The following is a 26,196-nucleotide window of genomic DNA, read 5'->3' as shown; positions in this document are numbered from 1 at the left end:
TAAGATTTAAGGTAGAAATGTCTACCTGTAGCCACAAGAGGAAAAGAAAAATTCAAAAGTCCTAAAATGGGTGGTAAAACCACATAAATGGGTTATTCAATTAACAGATCACATCTGTGGATTTTGCACAAATATTTTCAAAGAGCTCAGGAAAAAACATTTTTTGAGTATCACTTTGATTGTTCTTCCCTGAATTCAAATAATCTCTCGTATCTGAATCCAAACACCATGTTTTCTCCTGACACACAAATACTCACCATCCTCCTCAGGCAACTCTTCGGGACTAAGTTCCACCAATTCAAAGCCATGTTTGATACACCATTCTTGAGCTTTCTGTCGGTTTACACCTAAAATAACATGCAAGACATTCTTTATAAGCAAAAATAAAACACAGCGTGAACATTGCCGCAATACCCTCCCCAGATCTCAAAGCGTTACCTTTCATGTTAACGTTATGCTAAAGGCATCCAACATAAAGCAATGTAAAGAAAACCCAAAAGTCTGAGAAACCCAAAGTGCCCATTCTTTAAAAATAAAATGTAAACAGTGCAAGATTCCAAAGAGAAAGAGCTGAAAGTATTTTTGTAAGGTAATAAAATCACATTAAGATGTACTTTCTAAGTTATGGAAACCAATGCATCGTTTACCAAGGAACGGCAAATGTGTGTACCAACCACAGTCCCACCGGAGCGCCTTACCGTTTTCAGAGACTCTATCACAAACCAAGATCATCACCTCAGGTAACCATGCTTCTGCCAGGGGAAGCCATGACGAAACACTATCAAGACCAGATTTCTAGAGGGAGGAGAAACAAACACACGAACAGAAACAGAAACAGAGAAAGAGACATTAAAAGAACTTACAGCGGAAAAAAGAGAAACGGCAAAATGATTTCTTATTCAAGGTCCGTGGAAAACAAAATCTTACTTGTGTGCTGTCAAAGTAAACCACAAGGGCCTGGACAGACTCTGCGATGTCTGCAGTGACGAGAAACTTGTTTGGCACCACACATAGATTGATATCTGCTGAATAGTATTTATTATCAATGGTCCAGGGATAAAATCTCACAGCATCGTCGGCAGTCACTTCCACAATAAGATCTTCTGTTCCAAGGATATCTAAATAAATGACACAACATTACCATGGAAAATGCAAAACCAACATTCACTGGTCAATTTTCTCAGTAAGATACCAAATTAATAATGTACTTTCACTGCTTCTCTTTATACAAGGATTTCAAAGGGCCTCCCATTTATTAGGGTATTTTCTTCTCTGATCATTTGGCTGTAAAAGTAATGGTGACATAGGTTAATTCAATTAATTGGCTTCTGTCTTTCAGAACACAAAAACTATTGTGACCAGATTAGACACTAGCAGAGACCAAAACAGTCATCTAGCGAAATGCCCAGAAAAGAGCAAGAAGAAGAGAAAGAATGACATTTATTTTATTGCTTACATACTTCATGGGAGCTGAAAGATTATAAAAATTGTCAACAGTTTCTAACTATTCTGTACTTACTGCAGGCTAAAAGGAAGACAGCAGCAAGGCTAAGTCATTAATAAAATGGAAGAGCTAGACACAGTCCCTGGGCCGAATGCTTAGACATTAACTCAACTAATGAAATAAAAGAACAGATACTGATAAATGACCCCATTCCATTTATATTCAGTCTGCTTTAGTTTCTTTGAAAGTCAACTCAAATTCTTGTTGACAAAGACACTTGTGGCAAATTTTAAATGAAAGGATTTGGAAAATTACTAAATCGTTCAGAAGTCCAAATGCAGCATGGGTATAACAAATGAAATTCTTACAGTAAAAGCCAAGTCAGTAATGAACAAACACAGATGTGGCCATGAAACCATTGGAGCATTCTGTCACAATAATGTCATACAATATTTAGACCTGGAAGAGACATCAGAAATTGTTCCGACCCAAGCTCCATCTCTCATGCCCATACCCAAAATCTCCATTTTATCCGGAGGTGGAAATGAGCTCAGAGAAGTGACATGACATGCCACTAATAATGGGTTATCATAAGAATACATAGCAAAAGGGCCACAAACTCCTTTTCAATGCATGCTAAGAGGAACATATAAAATATTCCTCAAACTCACGACTCACAAGACACAGAAGACTAGAAGTTAAATTTTAAATTCCAGAGCTAAGATTATATATTTGGAACACTCCCATAGCTTGGGGGGAAATTATTTAGTCCCAAAGACTGCTGGGAATAATGTATGATCTATGAAGCATGTATGTGTGCACGTGTATTATTTTCATTGGTAAACTTTCATCATATGGTTATTAAGACCTGTTATGCTGAAAATGAAACCTTTTTTTTAATTTGGTCATGGGGAGGTAACTAGGTTTCTTTCTTTCTTTATATTTAGAGGCGGTACTGGGGATTGAACTCAGGACCTTGTACATGGTAAGTATGCGCTCTACCACTTGAGCTATACCATCCCCCCAAAACTCTTTTTTTAACTAAAAAATTAGATTTCAAGTAAATTTCAGAATTTACCTTTGACATAAAGCACATTTTGAAACTAACTTGCTAAAATTTTTCACTAAAACCAGTATTGATATTCTTGAATTAACAGAAGTTCTGCACCAATACTTGAAAATCTGAGTTTACACTAAACCCATGCTAAAAGAAATATTGACAGGTCTACTCTAAATAGAAAAGAAGCAGGATGCTACAAAAATGAGAAACTCATAACTGGAAAGGAGACAACTGCCATGAATTACAAAAAGAATAAACACAAAATTGTAAAAGAAGACATCTAAATCATTAAGAGTGGGAGAGGGAAGCAAGGAAAGCCATTGTGGAAAACAGTATGGAGATTCCTCAAAAGACTAGGAATAGACTTGCAATATGACCCAGGAATCCCGCTCCTGGGCATAAATCCAGAAGGAACCCTACTTCAAAATGACACCTGCACCCCAATGTTCATAGCAGCACTATTTACAACAGCCAAGACATGGAAACAGCTTAAATGTCCATCAACAGATGACTGGATAAAGAAGATGTGGTATATTTATATGATGGAATACTATTCAGCCATAAAAACTGACAACATAATGCCATTTGCAGGAACATGGATGTTCCTGGAGAATGTCATTCTAAGTGAAGTAAGCCAGAAAGAGAAAGAAAAATACCATATGAGATTGCTCACATAGGAATCTAAAAACAAAACAAAACAAAACACAAATACAAAACAGAAACAGACTCATAGACATAGAATACAAACTTGTGGTTGCCAAGGGGGCGGGGGGTGGGAAGGAACAGACTGGGATTTTAAAATGCAGAATAGATTAACAAGATTATACTGTATAGCACAGGGAAATATAAACAAGATCTTGTGGTAGCTCATAGCAGAAAAAAATGTGACAATGAATATATATATGTTCATATATAACTGAAAAATTGTGCTCTACACTAGAATTTGACACATTGTAAAATGACTATTACTCAATAAAAAAAGTTAATAAAATAAGAAAATCTGAGTTTACTTTATCTCTTTAAGAAATCAGCAGTTCTTTTCTGCTTAATTTCTACCTAAAGTTATCATCTTTTATTAATTTTCAATCAACTCCAGAGCAGCCAGCTGCAGTGTCCCGCATGGAGCATTATGACATGTTCAGGTAAGAAATAAGCAGGAAAAACACATAAATTACTAAAATCAAAGATCCTGCTTTCATGTAACTGTCTCACAGGAGAAACAAAACAAAACAAAACAAAACAAAAAACCCAACTCCTAGATCAAAGTCTATGTTGCATCCAAACCTAACATTTCAAACTTCAAGCAGGTGGCATAGCAATATGCCAATAAAAGCACATATGGAAGAAGGCAAACTAAACCACGGAGCGCAGCAAACAATGTAAAAACTGATTTCTGTAAAGGGTAGGAGGAGCCACCGTACGAAATCAGTATTCATTCATGGGCAATTTTTTAAGATAACAAATTGACTATTTTTTTCTTAAAGGGGGGAAGCACAAAGAGTGAAATAACACACTACGTGTTAATGGGGAAAGTCACAAGAAGTGGGGGACCAGTACCTCCCACCAGCACCAGCCCCTGATATTCCCTAACCTGGGTGTATTGATAGGAACTGGAATAAAATGTGACTTATGCTTTTTGCAAATCAGTGTCTTCAACTAACATAAAAAAATTAAACCAAATTAAATGAAAATGTCATATACTGAAAACTAACTGCAATTTAGAATATTTGGATCCATTAGGGATGGTTCATTTTATTCACTGATGTCTAAACTACAAGAGAACAAACCAATGTGTAACTCAGAGCTCTTCAAATTTCAATTACATACTACTGTCTTTGACTTTCAATAGATGAATATATTTACTCAGCATATAGAAAAAAGTTGTTTCTTTCTCTTTTCTCTAAATCCAGATGAGAACAGAACCAGTAAGTTGGGAAAATGAATTTCACCTTCCAAAGTTTTAGGAGCTGGGTAGGTTTTTGTTTTGTTTTGCTTTCATTCTTTGTGCTCAATTTGCTTATCAGATTTTTTTATTTTTACCATTTTATGTCTAATCAGATACTTTCAGCGAGGCTGCATATGGACTTTATTATCACATCTGTGCCACATCAGACTAGAGGGAGAAGACTGAAGATTATCTCATTCCAGTTCTCAGCATCAATATCATAATGTAGAGTTTAATTTAAAAAATGGAAATGTCTACACTAAGTACAGTTTTTCTCCCTCATCTTTTCTATTTGGTTTCAAATGTTTAACAAGTTCATTCTTTTCCAAATTTAAAACAAAAAGTACTCAAACGCTGGTGCACAGGCCAAGAGTTTCTGGAGATCAGTTGGTACAACTCACTCACTCCTTAGATACAAAAACTGAGGACCAGAAAAAAGAAACCACTTTCCGAATAGGAGCAGAACCAAAAATACAATTCAGGTTACCAGCCTTCGTTCCTACTACACAGTGTCTGAGCTAGATCACAGTCAGTGTCTAACAGTCACAAGCTGAAACTAACCTACAGGCCTACAGTATCCTCTGCCTTTTCATGAAAACCAAAAATAATAGTTGGAATGAGGGCACCAGAACATAGGAACCTGGGGTACAACTAACCCATCAAAAAACTGCCTATGAGTTTCAGGTATTTGTATGTCAAAAGTGAGTCACAGTGATCTTGTAGGAGTTTTTTTGGTTTTTTGTTTTTTCGCCAGACAGACTTCCTAGAAAAGCCTGCCGTGGTCTCCCTTCTTTGCCCTTCCTTAAACGGAAGTCTGATGTAGTTAAGATGATGCACAAATAAAATCAAGAGCAGCTTCCCCCTCCTCCTGGAGGACAGTGACCTGTCTCATTCACACTGCTGGCAGCCACCTGGTGGAGCTGTAATACATCCTTTTCTTTAAGAGACAAATACTAGGTGATTGATTGCCGGGTCTGTTACTACAAACTTGGTTTCACAGCTTAGAACAGTTAATTCAAAGTGTTTGGGGATGAGAAGTTAAATGTCAGCTCAGTTCCAGTAGCAAGTATAAAGCTTGCCTTCAGTTTTAAATACAAATATAAATCTCTTTCTTTGTTTGAGATACTGTTTTACGTAGCCATCAATTCTCCAGCAACTCCTACTTACTGTTCACTTCCTGGGTAAACTTACTGCCTCCACAGTCCCTCCCTCATAGCAAGTCAGTGAAGAGATTCAAGAGTTGGAAGAGAGCCAGAAGCCAAGGAAGCACCTCAGTTCAGTGACCCAGCAGCTCCCTCTTCCTGCTCCTCTTTGCTCCTTTTTTTTCCTTCCCTCAGAAAAAGTGTAAATTTGGAAAGCAATCGAAAGGAAGGAGGCAAGTAGCTTCCTATGGTTCAGAATCAGTACGGGGTAATACTCTCTATAGCATGAACTAAGAAGACCACTGAGGTTCCCACGCGAATTCCCAGAACACTGCAGATACCCAATTTCATACACATACACATATACGTGTACCCCTTACCCTCCCCCCTCATCTATCTACCCCAGTCAAAAAGGACCAAATCAGCGCATTCTAAACTCAGGGAACTGATTTTGTCTTAGATTATTTCATACTTCCTAGTAGGAGTAAAGACACTTTGAATACCAGTAGAATTAATGTATACTTAATTAATCACGACATTCGTCGTGAAGAGATGTTGTCCAGTGGTTAAATCATATTTTCTACGCCCTGAAGGAAGTGATACCTGCTACCTCAAATCAAGATAATCCTTCCAGAAACCAGCACTCTTCTGAGAATACAGTGGCTTTCATTCTTTCTCACAGATCTGAAGCTGCCTTTACAGCCAGGTATTGTAACCTCCTACCTGGTACAACTGCCTTTCATGGTATCCATTCTTCTGGGGACGGACAGTTCCTCCCCTTCCCTTTGTGATGGCCATACCACTAATCAGAGCAGAAGAGGCCCAGAAATAGAGACAGCACAGACCCAGGGTCAGAGGGACCTGCCTTTGAATGCTGGCCCTCGGTAAGAATGACAAATTAACCTCTTTGTGTCTCATTTCCTCACCCGCAAAAGGGGACAAGAACACCCCTCAAATGGCTCCTTGCAGATTAAATAAAACCAATGCACATGAAGCACAGGCAGGCGCTGGGCACAGGGCAGACCCTCAGTAACTGTTCATTTCCTCCTTCCCAGATCAGTTTCCTGCACACGTGACAGCCCTCCGGACACGCACTAAGGAGGGTCAGTGAGAAACATTACAACTAGGAAATAATCACCTTCTTTAAGCTGCTCTGGCCCCTCCCGTCCCAAAATATGCCTTCGCCACTTTTTCTTTTGTCTTGTTCAGGCACAGACTGAGACAGGAGAGAAAGCAATTAGGAAAATTACAGGAGGCAAGCAGAGACTGACGTCAGTTGCAGGGGAAGTAGGCATTATGAAAGAAAAGAATTGAGCAAAATATGACGAGGAAGAAAACTTGACAGCCAGAGTTTTCATTAAGCAGCAAGGAAAGGCAAAGAGAGAGCTTCAAAACTCACAATGGCTCCACGTTGCTGCAACCAGTCACCAATTCACAGCCACAACTTCACGAGAATGCCATGCGAGGCGGGTGCTGCTCTGTCCAAGACTCAGGAGCAGTTATTAACTACCAGATTATTCCCCACATCCTAGGAGTAGACAGCACTATTGTAGGAAGAAGGGCCTGTGGAGCGCATGTAGCATTTAAGGTTAAAACCTCAACATTCGGAGCTGGATCTTCAAAGAGTCAAATGTCGGGAAATTCTTATCAGCGATTCTCTGAGTAATCAGCCTGCAGCCTCCTGGTTCAAGTGCACGCAGTATTGGTCTCAGTATATGTGACAGAGCCCTCCATGGAGCAGGACTCAGTGGCTGAGAAGAGGAGGGGACTGAGTTGAAGCATCCCCTGCTTTAACAGGAGTACAGCAATTCTGGTTTGCTTACAACACTTCATTACCTTTTCCTCCCACCCCCCTTCTCTCTGGTCCCACTCTAAATTCACATTTTCACATGCTTTGGGGCTTTTGAGATCACAGCGGAGAAGCTCTCAAAGTGGAAGCAGAGGAAATCCAACCCCGTCCTCCTCCTTTTCCTCAAGTCCGCTTTCTCCCACTAGCCACCTGGGACTGGTCACCAGCACCTCATGTTAAAATAATCAGGGACGGGGGGGATGTGGTGGGGAGGGGGGATTCATGGTCTGTTTGCCCTTAGAAGACCTCGTGACACAGTGACAGGCTACCATGCGCAAAAGAACACAGAGGGAGAAGCTGGCGGGAAGAGGAGGAAGAGTACGCAGAAGGGCTTTCTGAGGGCCAAGGAGGAACCATCAGCCTCTTAATTCCATGGGCTGCATGCAAAGACCACGTTAGCAATCCCAGTGGCACAGCTGAGGGACAATTTCTGCCCGTATCTGGGGGGGAAAGGAGGGATCTTCTTTGAATTTCATTACTATTACCTATTTATTCAAAATTCAAGTTCTTGATGTGTATCTAAAGCAGTAGTTCTTTACCAGGAGGTGAGTTTTGTCTCCCGGGGGACATGTCAACCTCTGGAGACATTTTTGGTTGTCACAAGTGGGGAGGTGCTACCGGCACCTAGTGGGCAGAGGCCGTGAATACAATGCACAGGACAGCCCCACACAAAAGAGAATTACTCAGCCCAAAATGCGAGCAGTGCTAAGGCTGAGAAACCCTGATCTAAAGCAAAAGAACTTGCGGAACTCACGTAACTGTATTTATGAAATAAAATAAAAGTTGTGGAATGCAAAGTTGGTTTTAGTCTTTCTCACAGAACTGAAATTTGCCTTATACAGCCAGGCATCATAACCTCCCACCACAGATATAAATGCCTTTTATTTGCATCTGAGAAAAATCTCTCTCTGATAAAAATCCATCTCAAATGTATTCTTTAATTATTTTAACCATAAAAATTACCTGGCAATTAATCTTTGATGCTTTGAAAATAATTTATAAATGGTGGCTTTTCTGGAAGAAAGAACACATAAGCCTAAACAGGACAATTATGAGATGAAAATAACTTTTATATTCAAATGGCAATTTTTCATACACAAATCAGCATTAAGTAATAAAACTTCACAAAAAAAGGTCAGTGACTTCTCAGGCTGACAACAGAATCTGCAGCAGATGCTAACTTACTCTGAAAGAAGGTAAACATGTCTGAGATGAATTTTCCAAAACAGAGTAAATTTAATGAAGAACATTTATTCTGTAACTCCTGTATTCAAATACTGAAAATAAGCTTGGTCTGATGTAAAATATCACAAAGCTAACAGATCCAACATCCCAGGATCCAAAAGGTCCTTCAAGAAGGGCAGAATCATGATTGGACAACATGTGGTCAAAGGATCATGGAAAAAGAAAACACTGATAAGTTGGATTTCATCAAAACGTAAAACTTTTGCATTTCAAATGATACCATCAAGAAAACCAAAAGATAAGCCACAGAATGGGAGAAAATATTTGCAAGTTACATATGTGATAAGGGACTTGTATCCAAAACACAGAATATACTCTTAGAACTCATTAATAAGAAGACAAAACAAATTTTTTTAATGGACAAAAGCAAGAGATGGAAACAACCCAAGTGCCAGTCAACTGAGGATTGGCTTAGGAAGACACATACAATGGAATAATACTCAGACATAAAAAAAAATTAAATATTGCCATCTGCAGCAACGTGGATGGACCTAGAGAATATTATACTTAGTGAAGGAAGTCAGACAGCAAAAGACAAATATTATGTGATATCACTTATATGTGGAATCTAAAAAATAAGGCAGATGAATCTATATACAAAACAGTCATAGAAAGCAAACTTAGGGTTAGCAAAGGGGAGTGGGGGGAGGGATAAATTAACAGTACGAGATTAACTGATACAAATTACTATACATAAAATAGATAAGCAACATGGATTTACCGTATAGCACAGGAAATTATATTCAATATCTTGTAATGGAAAAGATTCTGAAAAAATATATATATAACTGAATCACTCTGTTGTATGTCTGAAACTAACACAATATTGTAATTCAACAATACTTCAATTTTTTTTAAAAATGAGCCAAAGATCTGAATAGACATTTCACCAAAGATGATATAGGAATGGATTATATGCACCTGAGAAGATTCTCAACATCATTAGCTACCAAGGAAATGCGAGTGAAAACCACAATGAGATACCACCTCATCTCTACTAGAATGGCTATAAATAAAAAATACAGACAATAACAAGGGTTGCGAAAAATACGGAGAAGTCGAAACCCTCAAACATTGCTGATAGGAATGGTAAAACGATTTAGCCACTCTGAAAAAGTCTGGCAGTTTTGTAAAATAGTACAGTAGTTTCTTACAGAGCCCATAACAGCACCATTCATAATAGCCAGAAAGTGGAAACAGCCAAATGTCTCTCGAGAGATGATGGATAAACAAAATGTGGTCTAGCCATACGATGGATCATCCATACATGCAACATGGATGAGTCTCAAAAACATCAAGGTAAGTAAAAGAAGCCAGACGCAAGAGACACCCTCTTACGTGATTTCTTTTACGTAAAATGTCCAGAAAAGGCAACGCTATAGAGAGGGAAAGTACACCAGCGGCTGCCCAGAGCGGGGGGGTGGGAACACAGAATGACTGCTAATAGGTAGGTTTCCTTCTAGAATGACAGAAATGGTCTACACTTAAAACCCCCTGGTGGATTGTATGGTATTTAAATTACACCCCAGTAAAGCTGCTTAAAAAAGCATGGGAGCTGGGAGATAATGCCCTGGTTTTATGACGAGGTGACTGGGCCACAGGTTTAAGAGACCTAGAATAATGATGGTACACGTGAAGACCTCAGTAACGATCTGTGGGATGAAAAGTGAACTTGCTTAAAGTCAGATAGCTAGGAAGAGCAGAACTCAGTGCTCAATTCCCACATTTCCCCCCAACAAAAGTCCTGAACAGCCCCAGCAGAATTCACCCAGAATGGCCACTCTATTATGTCAGTTTAGCAGCGCGGTTTACTACCAAACGGTCACGTTTTCCTGCTCTGAGCACATTGATTCTGATCCGGGCATATTAACACGTTACCCTACCTGTGTGTGGAACCAGCCTGCAGGGCTGTGTGGACAATTCAACTCTAAAAAGGCTATTTGTTACTGAACCTAAAACATCACAAAGGCTCTTTAAGAGTCTCACAACTGTCCTCTCTGTTCTCACCCACCTCAGCCTGGCTTAGAGGGCTGTCGGGGTATCTGTGTGCCCTGGCTCCAACATAAATATGACGCTGTGTCCAGATTACCACTCTTGCCAGACACATTCAAAACAATTTTCACACAGTAACCTTTAAAAAAAATGGTTTTATATCAGATTTCATTATTTACTGTCACTTTTTGTTGAGGAATTATACAGGGCAAAAGGTAGCGAGTTGTTTATAAACCAAATGACCAAGGCATAGTTTCTAGACGTTTTTACCTCTGGCTACACACAAACAAGCAGTTAGATGGTCCAGAAATAAAGGTCTGAGTCTAGACAGCACTCAGAACCCTCCAGGATGACACAATACTCTCTGTATCATACGTGGTTTTGTGCAACGTGGGCTGATGCGCAGTATTTCGCCACTGCTGTCTCTCCTCCAGCTCTCCACCCTCGTTTATTGGAATGCCATTTGTCGGGAAGACAAAAACCTTATAATCATTTAACTCATCAACCACAGCTAAAGAATGTCTAAGATTTCAAAGAAATTCTCTATGGATTAAAAAAAAAAAAACAAATTGGGAACCAAGAAAGAGGCATTTTCATTTATTATTAACTTGTCATAGTTCATCTACTAAGGCTCCAATTACCATGAAAGAAAAAGTGTAAACTTATTTTGAGCCCTAAAGTTCTCATTTTGGTAGTAAAATCTTCTACTGTGCTCTCTCCTGTCCCTAATTTCACCTTGAATGCCTACAGTTCTGTCACCAAGAAGTTCATCATATTTCACATATATAAAAGAACTAGAATTAAATCTTGGCTCCCCAGCTTTTATGAGCTGAACAATCTTAGAAAACCACAACCTCTTTGAGCTTTAATTTCACACACACACACACACACACACACACACACACACACACACGAAGACAACACGAATGTGTTAAGTCCCTTTGGGTCTGGAGAGAATGTAAACTTGTATTTATTCCTTCCCTTATTCTTAGGTTGATGACTTAACATCCCTCTTTTAATAAAGATAAAAATCTTGAGCCTTCTTTTAATATTACTTCAAAAATTTGAACTATATTAAGGATCACAGTTAAAAAGAAATCAGAGTTCTTCCCTCACCCCCATTACCGTGTGAAATCACTGCTTTAGTCTGACCACTTCATGAATCCCTCTGTGATGACAACTCTAGGCCCTCGTGGTTAAATCTTGCTGCCCAATCTTTCTTCCTTTGAAGAAAATAAAGACTTGGAAATATACAATCCCATCAAAGGCAGAGTCCTCCGACCACAACAAAATAAGCAACTTCGCTTAGGCAAAAATTCTTACTTATTCCCAGGGTGAACTAAAGGGCTCCACTCAGAATACCTCAAGCAGCTACAGAGTAAAGCACATTCGAAGACCCAAGCTCTCATCTCTATCCTGTTGCTTGAGAATGTTGGCTGAGCTGTACAGTAGCCCCTACTTCTGAAATAAGAATGTTTTCCTCAGTAAATTACTTTAAGATCTTTGTTTAAGTACAGGAGTCTGATTGACCTATAAGCAAAGTCCCAGTCATACAGAAGGATGAATGTTTCCCAAAGCAGCAACATCATCCTGATGGCTGGCTTTGCCCGTATAATTCCCCGAAGCCTGGTTTACTCATATAACCAAGCTACCTGGTTCCACACTTTTAGAAACCTGAGGACCAGCAATTGCTTCCATGAGTAAATGCATCTGAATTCCAAACACAAAGTGTCAAATCCTCTACTACAAATGAAGTGTCTACCGCAACTTGAAACTGGGGCTTGATTCTTCAGTTTTCAAAAAAAAAAAATGTAAGAAAATTTAAGCAGCATTATATAATCTAAAACAAAAATAAGTAAGTGATAACAGAATTTTACATCTAGAAGGGATGTTAGAGATGATCTGGAGCAATCTTTTATTTTTGATGTTAATTCTACACAGGAATGACATATATATATATAGTCTCTACTTTGAGTCCAGTCAAGAGAAAATAACCCAGCCATGCAAATGCTCATTTTAGAATACAGGTCTTGTGGACAGGGATTTCTTTTTTTCTTCACTCAGAATTAAGACCTCAACCACTCTAAATGGAAATGCAAGCATATTTTAAAATCTTCTTTTAGAACCAACGCCATCACCTTAAATTTAAATAGTTGTCTGTGACTGCTAAGGAATTCCAACACATTTCATTCACACAGTCCGTGCACACGAATCCCGAAGGTGAGCATATGCTCCAGCACTTGTCAGCTGAGCACTTTGGGCAACCCACCTAGTGCTGCCAAGCCACAGTTTCTCCATTTACAGACGGCGGAAAACCTGACTTCACAAAAGCACAGGGATACAGGGACCAAAATGAATTATGTGAAAACATGTTTGGGAAGAGTGTTGACATACATATAAATGCTTGTTATGATTATAATATCTCCAGATCCCCACATTTCACTAGAAGAAAAAAAAGTCTGCTCCAAATGTTCAGGTATAGAACCTAAATGGCTGATGGTTGCTATGTTAGCATTACATACATTAAAACCAAATGGGATTTTTCTATCTGAGGCTCCTTCTAGGAAAAGAAGAGTAAGATGTTAAAAGCTAGGTTATCTACATTTTAATATTTTCACAAGTAAAGCGCACAATTTCACTACACTCTTCTTGAAGGAAGGAATGGTATCTTAGTGGTCGTTCTGGGTACTGTAACTGGCAAAGAGACCAGCTCTGTTCTTAATATCAGAATATACTTTTTGAGAATGCAAGTAAAATGTTCATTCATATAAACATATGTGAGGGCGATCTGGCCTGGGGGTACTAACACTTGCTGTCACACCACATACAGCCTTGCACAAGCATCCTGAGCCTTCACGTCCCTTTAAAAGGCTACACTGGTAATGCCCCATTTATCTAAGGTCAGACATCTACCCACAATACTGCAGATAAGGTCTCTGAGTGACAAAAATGAAAAATTTCTTACAAAGTTCACACATACACTTTATCCATAGTAGAGGCCTACTGATTTTTATTTCAAGTTGATGAATAAACTTGGCTTCTTGGTTATGAAATATTCCCTGCTGTTGGTTAAAAGCGGTAAAATAGATCATAAGTTGAAGGAAAGAGAAACTGGAGAAACCCTAAAGGTTCTTCTTCCTGACATATGGAAGGAAACCAAACCTTCCCAAAAGGGTAAATTAGACTCAATCCAAAATCAGACTATGGCTTAATGTCACTGAACACTTAAAATCATTCATTATAGTAATCTTTATCTTTTATGCCAGAATTAGACTTGATTTGTGATTAATTCAATCTTTAAGATAAAACAGAATGAATGCTCAGCAAATACTGCATTCTAAAGCTATCCGTGGTTACCCTACTTGTAAACCTGGAAGAAATGAAGAAAGCCCTCTTTTATAGTTCACTTTTTCTCACTCAAGTAATCTCTTCACTGATTGCTCTTATTTTTCACCACATCACATGAAGTCACAAAAGAAAGGTCATCAAATTTTAACCACCACAAAAGTTATCCAAGAGGCATTTTATGAATAGAAATAAAGTGGATTATTTTACAGAATTAATCTTACTCCCAATCATGCTAATCTACTTCAAAGTACAGTGGTACTGTTCATTAACCACAGGTAATCAGCTCCTTCAAGGAAGTGACCGTGTCTGCCAATTCCGATCCTTAAAGCACATGACAGCCGTAAGAAAACTTAAACATCTCTGAGACTGGCTTTGAAAGGACTTTCATATATCAGTTATGCATATAATTCTTCTGGACAGTTAAATACACCAAGAATCTTAAGAATTCTGAGTAAATACTGATATGTTCACTAGATGTAATATTTGAGGGAAACTAACTTATGATGTAATGGTAAATGAAAAACAGCAGGAGAAAAATTATGAAATATTGTATGTCAAATATACAAATATATTTGATATATTCATACAAATATTTAAGGTTTAGTATTTAGTATTTTAAATTTTTAAATATAACATTAAAATATGTTAAATTATGTTATGTTATATATAACAAAAATACAATATATTAAAATATAGTAATATATTTTAATGTTATATATAAAAAATCAGGATAAAAATTACATATGAAATGCAGTTACGAAGTTTTAAAAACCTACACCTTGGAAAAAAAAGCTGGAAGGAAATGCACAGAAATGTTAACACAGTATTTGTGCTTGGCTGATGAGACCAGGGCCAACATCTTTTCTCCATATGTTAAATCCTACTTAATTGGCTATGCACTACTTTTACAATGAAACAACAAAAAAAAAAAAGGAAGGGGCACTGCTCAGAGGTAAGAAATGACATAATCAGAGCACTCGGTAAGTGTTGCAATTAACTTTTACCCTGGCAAGGAACTTTTTAAGTGATCACAAATGATAACTAAGTTATAGAGTATTTGTGCTGGAGGGACATCCTGCCTAACTCTGTCATTTGAAAAAATGACAGGGAAAAGTTACAGTTTCCATGATGCTTTACAGTTTACAAAGTGCTTTCAAAACGTCACATCACCCGTCCTTCAAAGAATCCTGTGAGCTGGGTTCATGTGACCCACTTTCAGAATTGGGAAACTGAGGGCTTAGAGAGACAATGTGTTTGAATAACAGTATGTACCACTTATCGACTGTTTACTCTGGGTTAAGCACAACAATCCTGTGAAAATTATCACCATTTCTCAGATAAGAAAACTAAAGGGCAGAGGTTAAGTGTGCTTACTACGTTACAGCTGAGCATCCCGGCTCTGACTCAAAGCCACGCATTTAAAACAGGAGTCCCGAGTTATAATCAACTTCGCAGAGTCCTTTAGTGGAGGAGTTGAGCCTATGACTCAGTCCTATTCTCTCTCTTCTACGCTGGTCTCCTCGCCCGCCTATGTTACTTCGTTAGACAACCACGATGAAGGTCCAGAGTCAGAGAGACTGGGCCCAGTAATAATCAAAAACTCGCTGACGGAGGGCGTAGCCTCAGGAGGAAGGCACGGCTGTGAATAACTGCGGGGTGGAGGGTACAAGGCTAACTTAGCCTTTTAGTACACACATCAAGGGGTGGCCAAGAACCACACACTTCACTTCAGGAGCAGGGCTGGGAACATAAACCACGATTCCTGCACCTGACACTCGCGGGCCTCCGTACAGTTTCCAGAGCGCCTTTTCGGTTCACCTCAAAGGTTGCCCACAACAAGCCCCGGGCTGGGTGGAGGAGCGATCAGTCCCACTTCACAGAAAATGCTGGAAGAAACGCAACGGTGGGCCGAGAAACCAGAGAAGCAGCGAGTGTAGGAGCTAGGGGTGGACACCTGGGGAACTGGGCACCTCGACCGCATGTGCGGGGCACCCGAGGGGCCTCGGACCACCACCGAGAGAAGTGTCCAGGGCCCGCGGCGGGGACAGAGGCCCCGAGGGAGGCCGCGGTGCTGGGACTGTCGCCCGCCGAGGCTCGGAGGGGGGCTTGGAGGTGGGCCCGGGCGCCTCGCTACTCACGTTGGACCAGCCGGTCTGCGGAAAAGGTGGAGGAGCAGCTGGTGACGAGCGCGCAGGGGACGCCAGCAGCCATCGCTGCACCAGCGAGCCGGTTCCGTCCGGGAGCCGCTTCCGCCTTGGGCGGCACCACGGCCGCCGGCGCGCGGGGGAGACGCGCAAGGCAGGCGCGTTCTCGGAAGGCACGGCCGGCCCCGCCCCCGCTCCCGCCCCCTCTTCCGCTCCCGGCGTGGACCAGGCCGCGCTGCGCGTGGGGTTGCCATGGCAACGAGCTCGCTGCGCGGAGGGTTTCCTAGCCTAGAGACCGCGCCTGCGAGGAAAGGCGGGGAGCCCCGCCCAGCCCCAGGCATGGCCCAGGAGACGGAAAACCACGACCCCATCGGATCCATCTTAATCCAGGTGGGAAATGGGCCTCTCCTGGCCCTGCCCAGCTAAGACCCCTGGAGCGAGGCGCAGCAGCGCCCGTCCACTCGCGCCCATCCACTCGCGCCCATCCACTTGTAGCGCCGCCCCCAGCCGGCCTCCAACACGCGAGGGGCAGCGCCCCTCAGAGGACTCCCAAATTTGTCAATCTCGCCGGCCAGCCTCACACACCTCCGGAGCCTGACCCTGGAGGTTGAGCTTCAGAAGCACGGCCATTCTGCCTCTGGTAAAACTCCAGGACCGTACGCCCCACCCAGGACCTTTACTTTGGAAAAATTCATCTTACAATAGGGCACCATCTTTAAATGTTAATGTTCTGAAAATTTTGAATCCATGATGTGGGGGAGTAAGTAAGATACAAATCAGACACATCGGAGAAGTGATAAGAAATTTGGGGAGAAATTGAAATATATGAACTGCTTTTCTTAAGTACCCCAATTTTTTGGATCTAAAAGTCCCTTGCAAATAAATGAGTTCTGGGGATGTAATGTACAGCATGTAATTATAGCTAATAATATTCTGTTGTATGTTTGAAAGTTGCTAAGAGTAAATCGTAAAAGTTCGCATCACAAGAAAAAAGATTGTAACTGTGTGGTGATGGATGTTAACTAGATTTATTGTGGTGATCATTTAGCAATATGTATAAATATCCAATCATGTTTTATATGTGAAACTAACATGTTGTATGTCAACTATATCTGAATTAAAAATAATAAATAAAAGTCCCTTGCTGGGGAACATACACATGGGGAACTATATTAAAGATAAAGTCTTGCTAATCAAGTTAAAGTTTTGAGTATAGAAATGTGGCTTAAAAAAAAAAACTCAGGGAAATAACTTTTTCTATTCTGAGGGCGAAAAAATCAACAAACTATTAACTCCTCCAGTATATATCAGTTTGTGACAGTTACACTCAGATGTTTTGAAAATGTTAAAACCATTTTGTTTTTTCACATGTGATATTTTAAAAACATTTAACATATATCATCACTTTTAACTCATATTTAGCTCTCTTTGACTAAGGCTTGAAGTAATTTGCCTAAGGTCACTCTATCAGGACTCTCACTCAGATCCGCAATGGGTCTAATTTTATCTCCTGCCAGAATCTTGGTCTCTTACCTCCCATCTGGAAGACTCTTTTAATTCACCTTTTCCAAGGTACAGACCCCTAAACTCACCAATTTCATAGACTTCCCCATTATGAATCATACCCAAGTTTTCTTACCTCACCCTTTAGTATCCTTGCTTTCACCATCACCCTAGAATGAGTTTAGCCAAACTGCCAAATCTGAGGAGGGAACAGTTCCCACAAGACTGCCCTCCCTTGGACACCAGGCACAAGTTCAGGGTCCCTAGAACCAACCTCACTTCAGATCAACTCTCTACATATTTGGGGGGCCCAACCACCTCACATTGGCTAATTTGCTAGAGAGACTCTCAAACTCAGGAAAGCACCATGTTTACAATTATCGTGGTATTATAGCAAAAGGATACAAATTAAAATCAGCCGAGTGAAGAGATGCTTAGGGCAGGATCCAGGAGGGGTCTAAGTGCAGCTTCTGCCATCTTCTCCCTGTGGAGTCATGGAGAGCATTACCTCCTTCCAACCATGATGTGTAACAACATGCACAGATTATTGCCTACTGGGGAAGCTTTCCCAAGATATTAGCATCCAGAGTTTTTATTGGGGCTCGGTCACACTGCCCATTTGGCTGACTTTTAGTTTTCAGTCCTTCCCAGAGGACAGACTAATGATTTCAGTCTAACTCCTCTAGAGTTTGGACTGACAGCATGACTGAAAGCCCCTATCATAAAAGATACCACTATCAAGCAGGGTCCTCCAGGGGCCTAGAGATCACCTCCCAGTGTCCAAGGGCAAAGGCCAGACCTCTCTTTGGGAAGAGCTAAGAATAGTCATACCCATATTGATCAGCATCCTCGCTTGCTTGAAAGGGTTACTTTGTACACACTAAGTGCAGAGAAGGAGAGTCTACATGTTAACCTGGTTATATTGAGGCTGATCTCGATACAGTATAAAATTCTCCCTGGTACTATGTAGAATATGTATACTGAGGAAATGTGTAAGACCCGCTCTATTATTCCCCTATGACCTGAATTTGTGTGAGCGTGTCAGCACACTCAGACATGCCAACGTGGGTCCACTTTGACCTGGAGCTGTGATCAGTTCCCTTCACACAGGCTCCCAACAGGCAGTACATCTAAAGAAAAGGATGCTTAGCTAGGCAAGTTGGAATACTGAGGTCTGACCTTGGCAACGTCTTTGCCAGGTGGGTAACTGTGGGCTAGTCACTTCACCTCTCTGGACTTCAGTTTTTCTCTTTTGTTGAATACATAGCTTAGATGAGAACCACCTCTGACTCTAAATTGACCCAACTTCCCCCAAGATACGTAATGGTTTTTACTATAAAGTGGGCTTCCTTTACTGTTAGCCTAGGCAATCAAATAGTTTCTTTATACATATATTATGTATGTATTTTTTTAAATAATTAAAGCAGAGATGCTTAATTCAAATCTCTCCTTGGTCTGTGTCTCAACGAGGCACAAGCCTTTCAGATGACTCTCATACACACTCAAGTTTGAGAGCTATTACTTCAGATCGTACTGCAAACTATAAACTGTTACATGATTGCAAAGAAAAATCAAAGCTAGCATAGTATTTACCAGGTATCATGCACGGTTCTAAGTGCTATGTTTTTTTTAACTCATTTAACCCTTACAACAAAGCTATCAGATACGTACTATTATTATTTCACGTTATAGAGTGGAAACTGACTAAAGATGAGCATTGTGGGTAGACTCATGTACACAGAAAATGCAAGCAATCGTCTTAAACCTTTTCAATCCATCAGTCCTGGTATAAAAGGAAAGTCTTCCCTTGCTTCTTTTTGCTCCTTTCGAAATTTAAATCCTGCATTTTTCCCTGAACTTTCACCAGCCTTTAGCTTTGTATATTTACAAATATACACTTGTATATTTGTGGATATTATGCATGTACTGGTTAATGGTAAGGCATGAAATCTTTGGATCCAGACTGCATAGATTTGAATAGTTCCACCACTTAACGAGCTGTGTTACCTTGCACGGGTTAACCTTGCACTTAACCACTTTAAATCTCAGATTCCTCAAGTATGAAATGAAGGTAATAACATGAACTCCCTCTTAGGAGTCTCGTAGAGATTAAAATATAGGATAACACATGAAGTATAACACTCAGTAGATGTCAGCTATTATTAGGTCTGATATCTTACTCTTTTAATACTCTTAGTTTGTGTATGTGTTTGTGTCTTTGTTTTAAGTTGTAGTCAGTTTACAATGTTGTGTCAATTTCCAGTGTAGAGCACAATTTTTCAGTCATACATGAATATACATATATTTATTGTCACATTCTTTTTCACCATGAGCTACCACAAGATCTTGTATATATTTCCCTGTGCTATACAGTATAAACTTGTTTATCTATTCTATATATACCTGTCAGTATCTACAAATTTCGAACTCCCAGTCTGTCCCTTCCTACCCTCCTCCTCCCGGCAACCACAAGTTTGTATTCTACATCTATGAGTCTGTTTCTGTTGTATATTTAAGTTCATTTGTCTTCTTCTTCTTCTGTTTGTTTTTTTTTTTTTTTTTTTAGATTCCACATATGAGTGATAATCATATGGTATTTTTCTTTCTCTTTCTGGCTTACTTCACTTAGAATGACATTCTCCAGGTCCATCCATGTTGCTGCAAATGGTGTTATGTTGTCATTTTATGGCTGAATAGTATTCCATTGTATAAATATACCACATCTTCTTTATCCAGTCATCTGTTGATGGACATTTAGGCTGTTTCCATGTCTTGGCTATTGTAAATAGTGCTGCTATGAACATTGGGATGCAGGTGTCTTTTTGAAGTAGGGTCCCTTCTGGATATATGCCCAGGAGCGGGATTCCTGGGTCATATGGTAAGTGTATTCCTAGTCTTTTGAGGAATCTCCATACTGTTTTCCACAGTGGCTGCACCAATCTGCATTCCCACCAGCAGTGCAGGAGGGTTCCCTTTTCTCCACAGCCTCACCAGCATTTATCATTTGTGGACTTTTGAATGATGGCCATTCTGACTGGTGTGAGGTGATACCTCATTGTAGTTTTGATTTGCATTTCTCTGATAATTAGTGATATTGAGCATTTTTTCATGTGCCTATTGGTCATTCGTATGTCTTCACTGGAGAATTGCTTGTTTAGGTCTTCTGCCCATGTATTTGTGTCTTTTTAAGATTACCCTGCTTTTTACTCTAAGCTGCTGAAAGGAAAGGAAAAATTAATTTTAAGCTGTCTTTTTCACCAAGACTACTCCATTGTTAACTAGAACTCTGAGGGTGATGCTACTTGGCAACAAGATATGCCTTGTTTCACTGTTACGAGCCGACTTTTTGGATATCCAACTTGAACCATCACAGGATTGGGCCCATAGATCTTAGGTGACTGGATAACGATCTTCTCTTTAACTCAGTGTCCAGTAATTTATGTTCTGTTCAAAAATGGATGCAGCTGGACTAACATTATTATTACTTAGAAAACATAATAGATGGCACAAATTAATACTAAAAATAGTATTTTGAGAAAATATCTAAAATACTTAAGAGAACAATCTTTAAATACAAATAATCAGTGCTCTTCCTGTGACTCATTAAGAAAAGATGTACTTTCTATGTCTGTATTTTCCAGGGTAGTCCTGATTGTGAATCATCTGTCCCAATCAGATCATGTATCAAAACCCACATTTTCATTTCTGGTTCAGGAAATATGATTACCGTCTCCACCTGGAGCTCGATTAGGCAGCATTTTGTTAGCTACTTGATTTTTTCACTCTCAAGTCTGTAATTGTAAAAGTCTACCTTTTACAATTGTAGCTGGGTCTTTCCTCAACAAATCAGAGTAGTGAAGTTTTGCTATAGTAATAATCATCATTCTGATAACTGAAATAGAGCCATACCCCGTGCTGAGGTCTTAGATGGACTGTCTCCTAACAGCGACTCTAGTCGGCAGGTATTATTCTGAGTTCCAGTTTACAGAACAAGAAACTAAACTACAAAGAGGTAAAGTAACTCACCCAAAGTAATAAATCCAGTGTGTGCTGATCCTTAAACAGGTCACAGCACATTTGTGAAACAGTCTGGAAGAAGTGCGGTGGTAACTGGGAAGTTTCTCATACGTTTTCTTTTATTGTTAAATCTTAGAGGCTCTGTCTTTATACTTTACTAATAAGAATGTGGTATCTTTATACTTTAAAACTGTTTGTTTGACCCAAATATTAAACCTATGTTTATGCAACAAGGATTATCAAGTCTGGCAATCAAATGAGCTTTTTGATTAGTTTTGGAAATCGTATTTCAAAAACCCAACAATTGTGCATAGACACCAACCTTGGAAATAGTGTTGCTAATTGATAGCTTAATATTACCCCCTGTCTTTCCCATCAATCCCTCTGTCTGGTTTGCCAGGAGTATATGACATAAAAATGAATGGGGAGGCAATGAGCATGACTCAGCCACACTCTATCTTTTGCCGAGATGAATAAAATGGAATTATGACACTGCTTTTGACAATCCGGAGCCTGGTTGCATGGCTCTTTTAAATTCCAGAGCAAATCTCCTCTGTATTAAATCTTTCAAGGGCTTCTTATTAAGCAGCCCCATCCCTAAACTGTCAAAATAATAACCTTCGTCCAAGTGGGAAATGCATTTGATGATCACAGAGATGATGAGTGACATGTAAAATTTCAATGTGGTAGATGGGATCTATTTGAAGAAAGAAGGGAGATTTAGGACTTAATCTCTTTTCTCTCAAGTCTAGTAAAACATTTCCTACAGTACTTGTCTCTACTGCAATTAAACTATCTGGCAAGGAACGTAAAAAACTCTTGAGAAAGGCTGAGAGCAATTCGAATCAATGAGCACTTACCAAGTGCCAGTTATAAGCAAGGCATTTCCCCGGGCTTCACAATTCAGAAGAAGAGAATTAACATTTGTTCAGTGCCCTCCTATGTGGCTGGCCCTGTACAAAGTACTTTACACAGTTAAACTCATTTTATTCTCACCTCTATTCTGAGAGGTAGCCCGGAAGTGGGCTTGGCCTAGAATTGCCTCTTTGTATTTTCCAAATGTCTTTGGACCACAGATAGCAAATCAGGTTGCAGCAGAAACTTGGACAAAACAATCGCAAGCAGTACCTCTTCATCCTCAGTGCCTCCGAGCAGACATTAGGTGTGTTCAGACTTCAATCTGTGAGCCTCGAAGGCTTTACACGATCATTTGTGAAGTGACCAGATGTGTCTGCCAGGCTGTGATGCCCATCAGTGAAAAGATGCAAATCTTCTGATCTTTTGAATACTTGGCTCCTCGGGAATATTCGAGAATAATCAATAACATAGGCTGGATCACTGTGTAGGTCCAGCTGTATTAACAGAGAAAAGGTAACTGTTTCCAAATGCCTTTAGCAACCCAGTCTGCAGATTGTTAGTGGTGTGGCTATTGCGGTAACAGGTGTTTTGTTCATAAATTTGCATAATAAAATGTTTCTCTTGTGGCAGCAGCCCATACAATAATTGGTGCCATCTGTATTTATCTGTTGAAGGTTGCTTTCTAATATGAATGCAGAGAGTCTTGAGCTGTCTCATTTCCTAATGCCCATTTGATTCTGAGGGTGCTCATCCTTTCCCAGGAAAATATAAATTAAAGTAACACATTAAAGGAATAATGTGATGTTGCTCTTTCTTCATTTGATCATTTTCATTTCTGACTCCATCAAACAAAATTAAGGCCACCCCTACAGAACAGCTTCTTCAGAGAAGTAAGTGGGAAGATCCAGATAGAATGGAACACATCTCAGAACCATAAAGACAGTCCTGTTTAATGAATACCATGCTTAAAATCAACCTTATTGTCCCTAGCAATTCAAGCAAACTAAAAACTTAAAAAAAAAAAAAACTGTTTTAGGTGGATTGTGTATGTATTCTTTCGATATTTTATATTTTTCTACCACCAGGTCCATGAAGATCTTCATCAATTAAAGGAGAAATTAACCCAATTTTCACCTGAGGAAAGAGGCGAGACTCTAGACATTCAGAATCTTGAAACGGCAATCAAAAGGACTGAAATGGGGTTAAAGGTGAGTAGAGCTTTAGATATTAAATAAGATCCTGGAAGGAGACAAAGTTTCCTCCGGAAGAAGAGAATTGTGGCTCTCACCGGCCCCTGTGGAAATCTGTCGTGGAGGTGGGCTTCGTTGGCCAGCAGCTTCCCGATTCTGTTCCCTTTTAAAAACCAATTATTAACTGATAGATTGATTGATTGATTTACGTCCTGTCACATTCCACAAAGAATTTGAGGCATTGATAGTATTTGACTATGCAGTGATAACCCCTCAAGCATGGTTTGATAAAAAGAATTTCGGATTTTAACAATAGCTACTTTCAGCCCCACAGTATGCCTGACAAAAAAGGTTCATACCAATACACTGCAGGGAGCTTCCGTCAGATTCCCTGGGGTTCTCAAAAATAAACGTTTACTTTTCCCTAATAGCTTCTGTATTTTGAGGTTAGTCACTTTCGTAGTATTGTAATCTGGTCCATCACACGGGAAATGTAAAAGAAATATACCAACTTGGAAACAGAGAAATAAAGTAGGTAGGCACTTCATCTTTACAGACAGATCCAAGGGCACACGAGAATCCAATCTTCAGATGAGGATGACTATCATATATAGAACAAGGATCTATTTGCACATGGGGCCAAATAAAGACCATCTCCATCTTCTAGACCTCTAACCATCCGGGTCTCTGCTGTTGTTTCCGACTTCCACTCTACCATGTTATTAGCTTCCTAGCTCAGCTCCTGGGGCTGTGAGAGGTGCTAAATCCTGTTGCCCCATCAGACAAGCATGCCGTTGTCCTGTATTACCTGATGGGGAGAGGCTGGACCCCACTGGAGTCTTTGGGTTGGCCATTTTAAGTAATCTGTTACCTAAAGGCCAGACTCGTTCCTCAGATGCTTGCTTAAAGTACCTGTAAGAGAAAGACATTACCCCACATCTGTATTGCATAGCGAGCTTCCCTGGCTAGGTGTGCAGTTTAATTTGCGACGAGTGCTACAGGTCACTTAAGCTTTGAGTCTCAATTGTTTATTATGCTTTTTGGGATAAAGTAATTTGGCCTTGAGATGCATAATGATACCTCAGGCATGTAATAAACACGTAGCATGTTGTGTCTTTTGGCTTTATTACACCATTCAGAGGGTAAACCTCATGAAGTGGAGTAAATTAGCTGAGGATCTTAAGTCCACTCTAATGGCCTAAACTTTCACTTTTCTGTAACAGATTCACATTGAGAAGTATTTAAATGTTGTACACCACCACGTGTTAACGACTCCAATTGATGGTAACTTAGATTCTTCTAAAGCTTCCAAATGGTAAGTAAAGTAGCCATTTGAGGGTCCAAAAGAAGCACTTTTCTCAAGCAGGTGAGATGACTGTAAAGACAAAATTTCTTTGGCTTTGTTCACAACCGTTCTGCTAATTTCAGTAGTTTTGCATAAGAAGTAATGGCAGAATTTAGACTTTAATAGTTCATTCTGTGTTACTTTGACTGCATTCTAATGCTTGACACCATGACAATTATTTCAGGGTCCTAATTTCAGTGTTATATCTTTTTCATTTTTAGTAAAGCATATCCAAAATTCAGCTCCTAAAGGAAATATTTTTTCTCTTTTATTATTGAAGTATAGGTGAATTACAATGTTGTGTTAATTTCTGGTGTACAGCATAGTGATTCAATTATACATACATATATTCCTTTTCATACTCTTTTTTCATTATAGGCTATTACAAGGTGTTGAATATAGTTTCCCATGCTATACAGTAGGACCTTGTTGTTTATCTGTTTTATATATGGTAGTTAGTATCTGCAAATCTCAAATTCCCATTTTATCCCTCTCCACCCCATTTCCCCCTGGTAACCATAAGTTTGTTTTTTATGTCTGTGAGTCTGTCTCTGTTTTGTAAATAAGTTCATTTGTGTCCTTTTTTTTTTTTTTTAAATTCCGCATATAAGTGATATCATATGGTATTTTTCTTTTTCTTTCTGGCTTACTTCACTTAGTATGATGATCTCCAGGTCTATCTATGTTGCTGCAAATGGCATTATTTTATTCTTTTTTATGGCTGAGTACTATTCTATTACACACACACACACACACACACACACACACACCCCTTCTTTATCCAGTCATCGGTCAATGGATGTTTAGGTTGCTTCTAAAGGAAATAGTTTAATGCAAGTCAATTTTTATGCTTATGTGGAACTTTCTTTACAGTTATTAGCATGTCATATGTGCTTTACTGTAAAGATGATTTTGGTGTCCCAGATAAACAAAACAAAAATAATAAAACTTGCTTGAAATAGTCATTGTGTAATATATCCTAAGAGATGCCTTATTAAAATTAAGATTGAATTAACAAGAAATGACCTTTCCTCACCTTAGACCTTCTTACCACATACAGGCCTCCTGAATTTGAGTGTATGTAGATTAAGGTTTTGTACTAAGCTTTAAAACC

General features: G+C 39.6%; 2 protein-coding genes across 5 annotated transcripts in view; one reads left to right on the top strand and one right to left on the bottom strand.

Annotated features, from left to right (window-relative positions):
• AAGAB (alpha and gamma adaptin binding protein) overlaps positions 1–16,297 on the bottom strand; it is a 56,857-nt gene extending 40,560 nt beyond the window's left edge. For all 4 annotated transcript variants that reach the window (XR_012507730.1, XM_074366273.1, XM_074366275.1 and 1 more), the window contains exons 1-4: positions 16,164–16,297; positions 928–1,118; positions 699–795; positions 258–347 (exon numbers count right to left, since the gene is read on the bottom strand). Coding sequence is in view for 3 of the 4 variants with exons in the window: in XM_074366273.1 (XP_074222374.1) it covers positions 258–347; positions 699–795; positions 928–1,118; positions 16,164–16,236 (451 nt within the window). In the remaining variant the exon portion in view is untranslated. The remainder of the gene's footprint in view (positions 1–257; positions 348–698; positions 796–927; positions 1,119–16,163) is intronic.
• The window catches only part of LOC105069619 (IQ domain-containing protein H), a 61,745-nt gene continuing 51,845 nt past the window's right edge, over positions 16,297–26,196 (top strand). Inside the window, exons 1-3 of the mRNA XM_010955778.3 lie at positions 16,297–16,559; positions 23,633–23,755; positions 24,961–25,052. Coding sequence (XP_010954080.3) covers positions 16,422–16,559; positions 23,633–23,755; positions 24,961–25,052 — 353 coding nt within the window. The 5' untranslated portion in view covers positions 16,297–16,421. The remainder of the gene's footprint in view (positions 16,560–23,632; positions 23,756–24,960; positions 25,053–26,196) is intronic.

Source organism: Camelus bactrianus, chromosome 6 (assembly GCF_048773025.1).
Source record: "Camelus bactrianus isolate YW-2024 breed Bactrian camel chromosome 6, ASM4877302v1, whole genome shotgun sequence".
NCBI classification, from domain to species: Eukaryota; Metazoa; Chordata; class Mammalia; order Artiodactyla; family Camelidae; genus Camelus; species Camelus bactrianus.
This window is presented reverse-complemented; position numbering and strand designations above follow the sequence as displayed.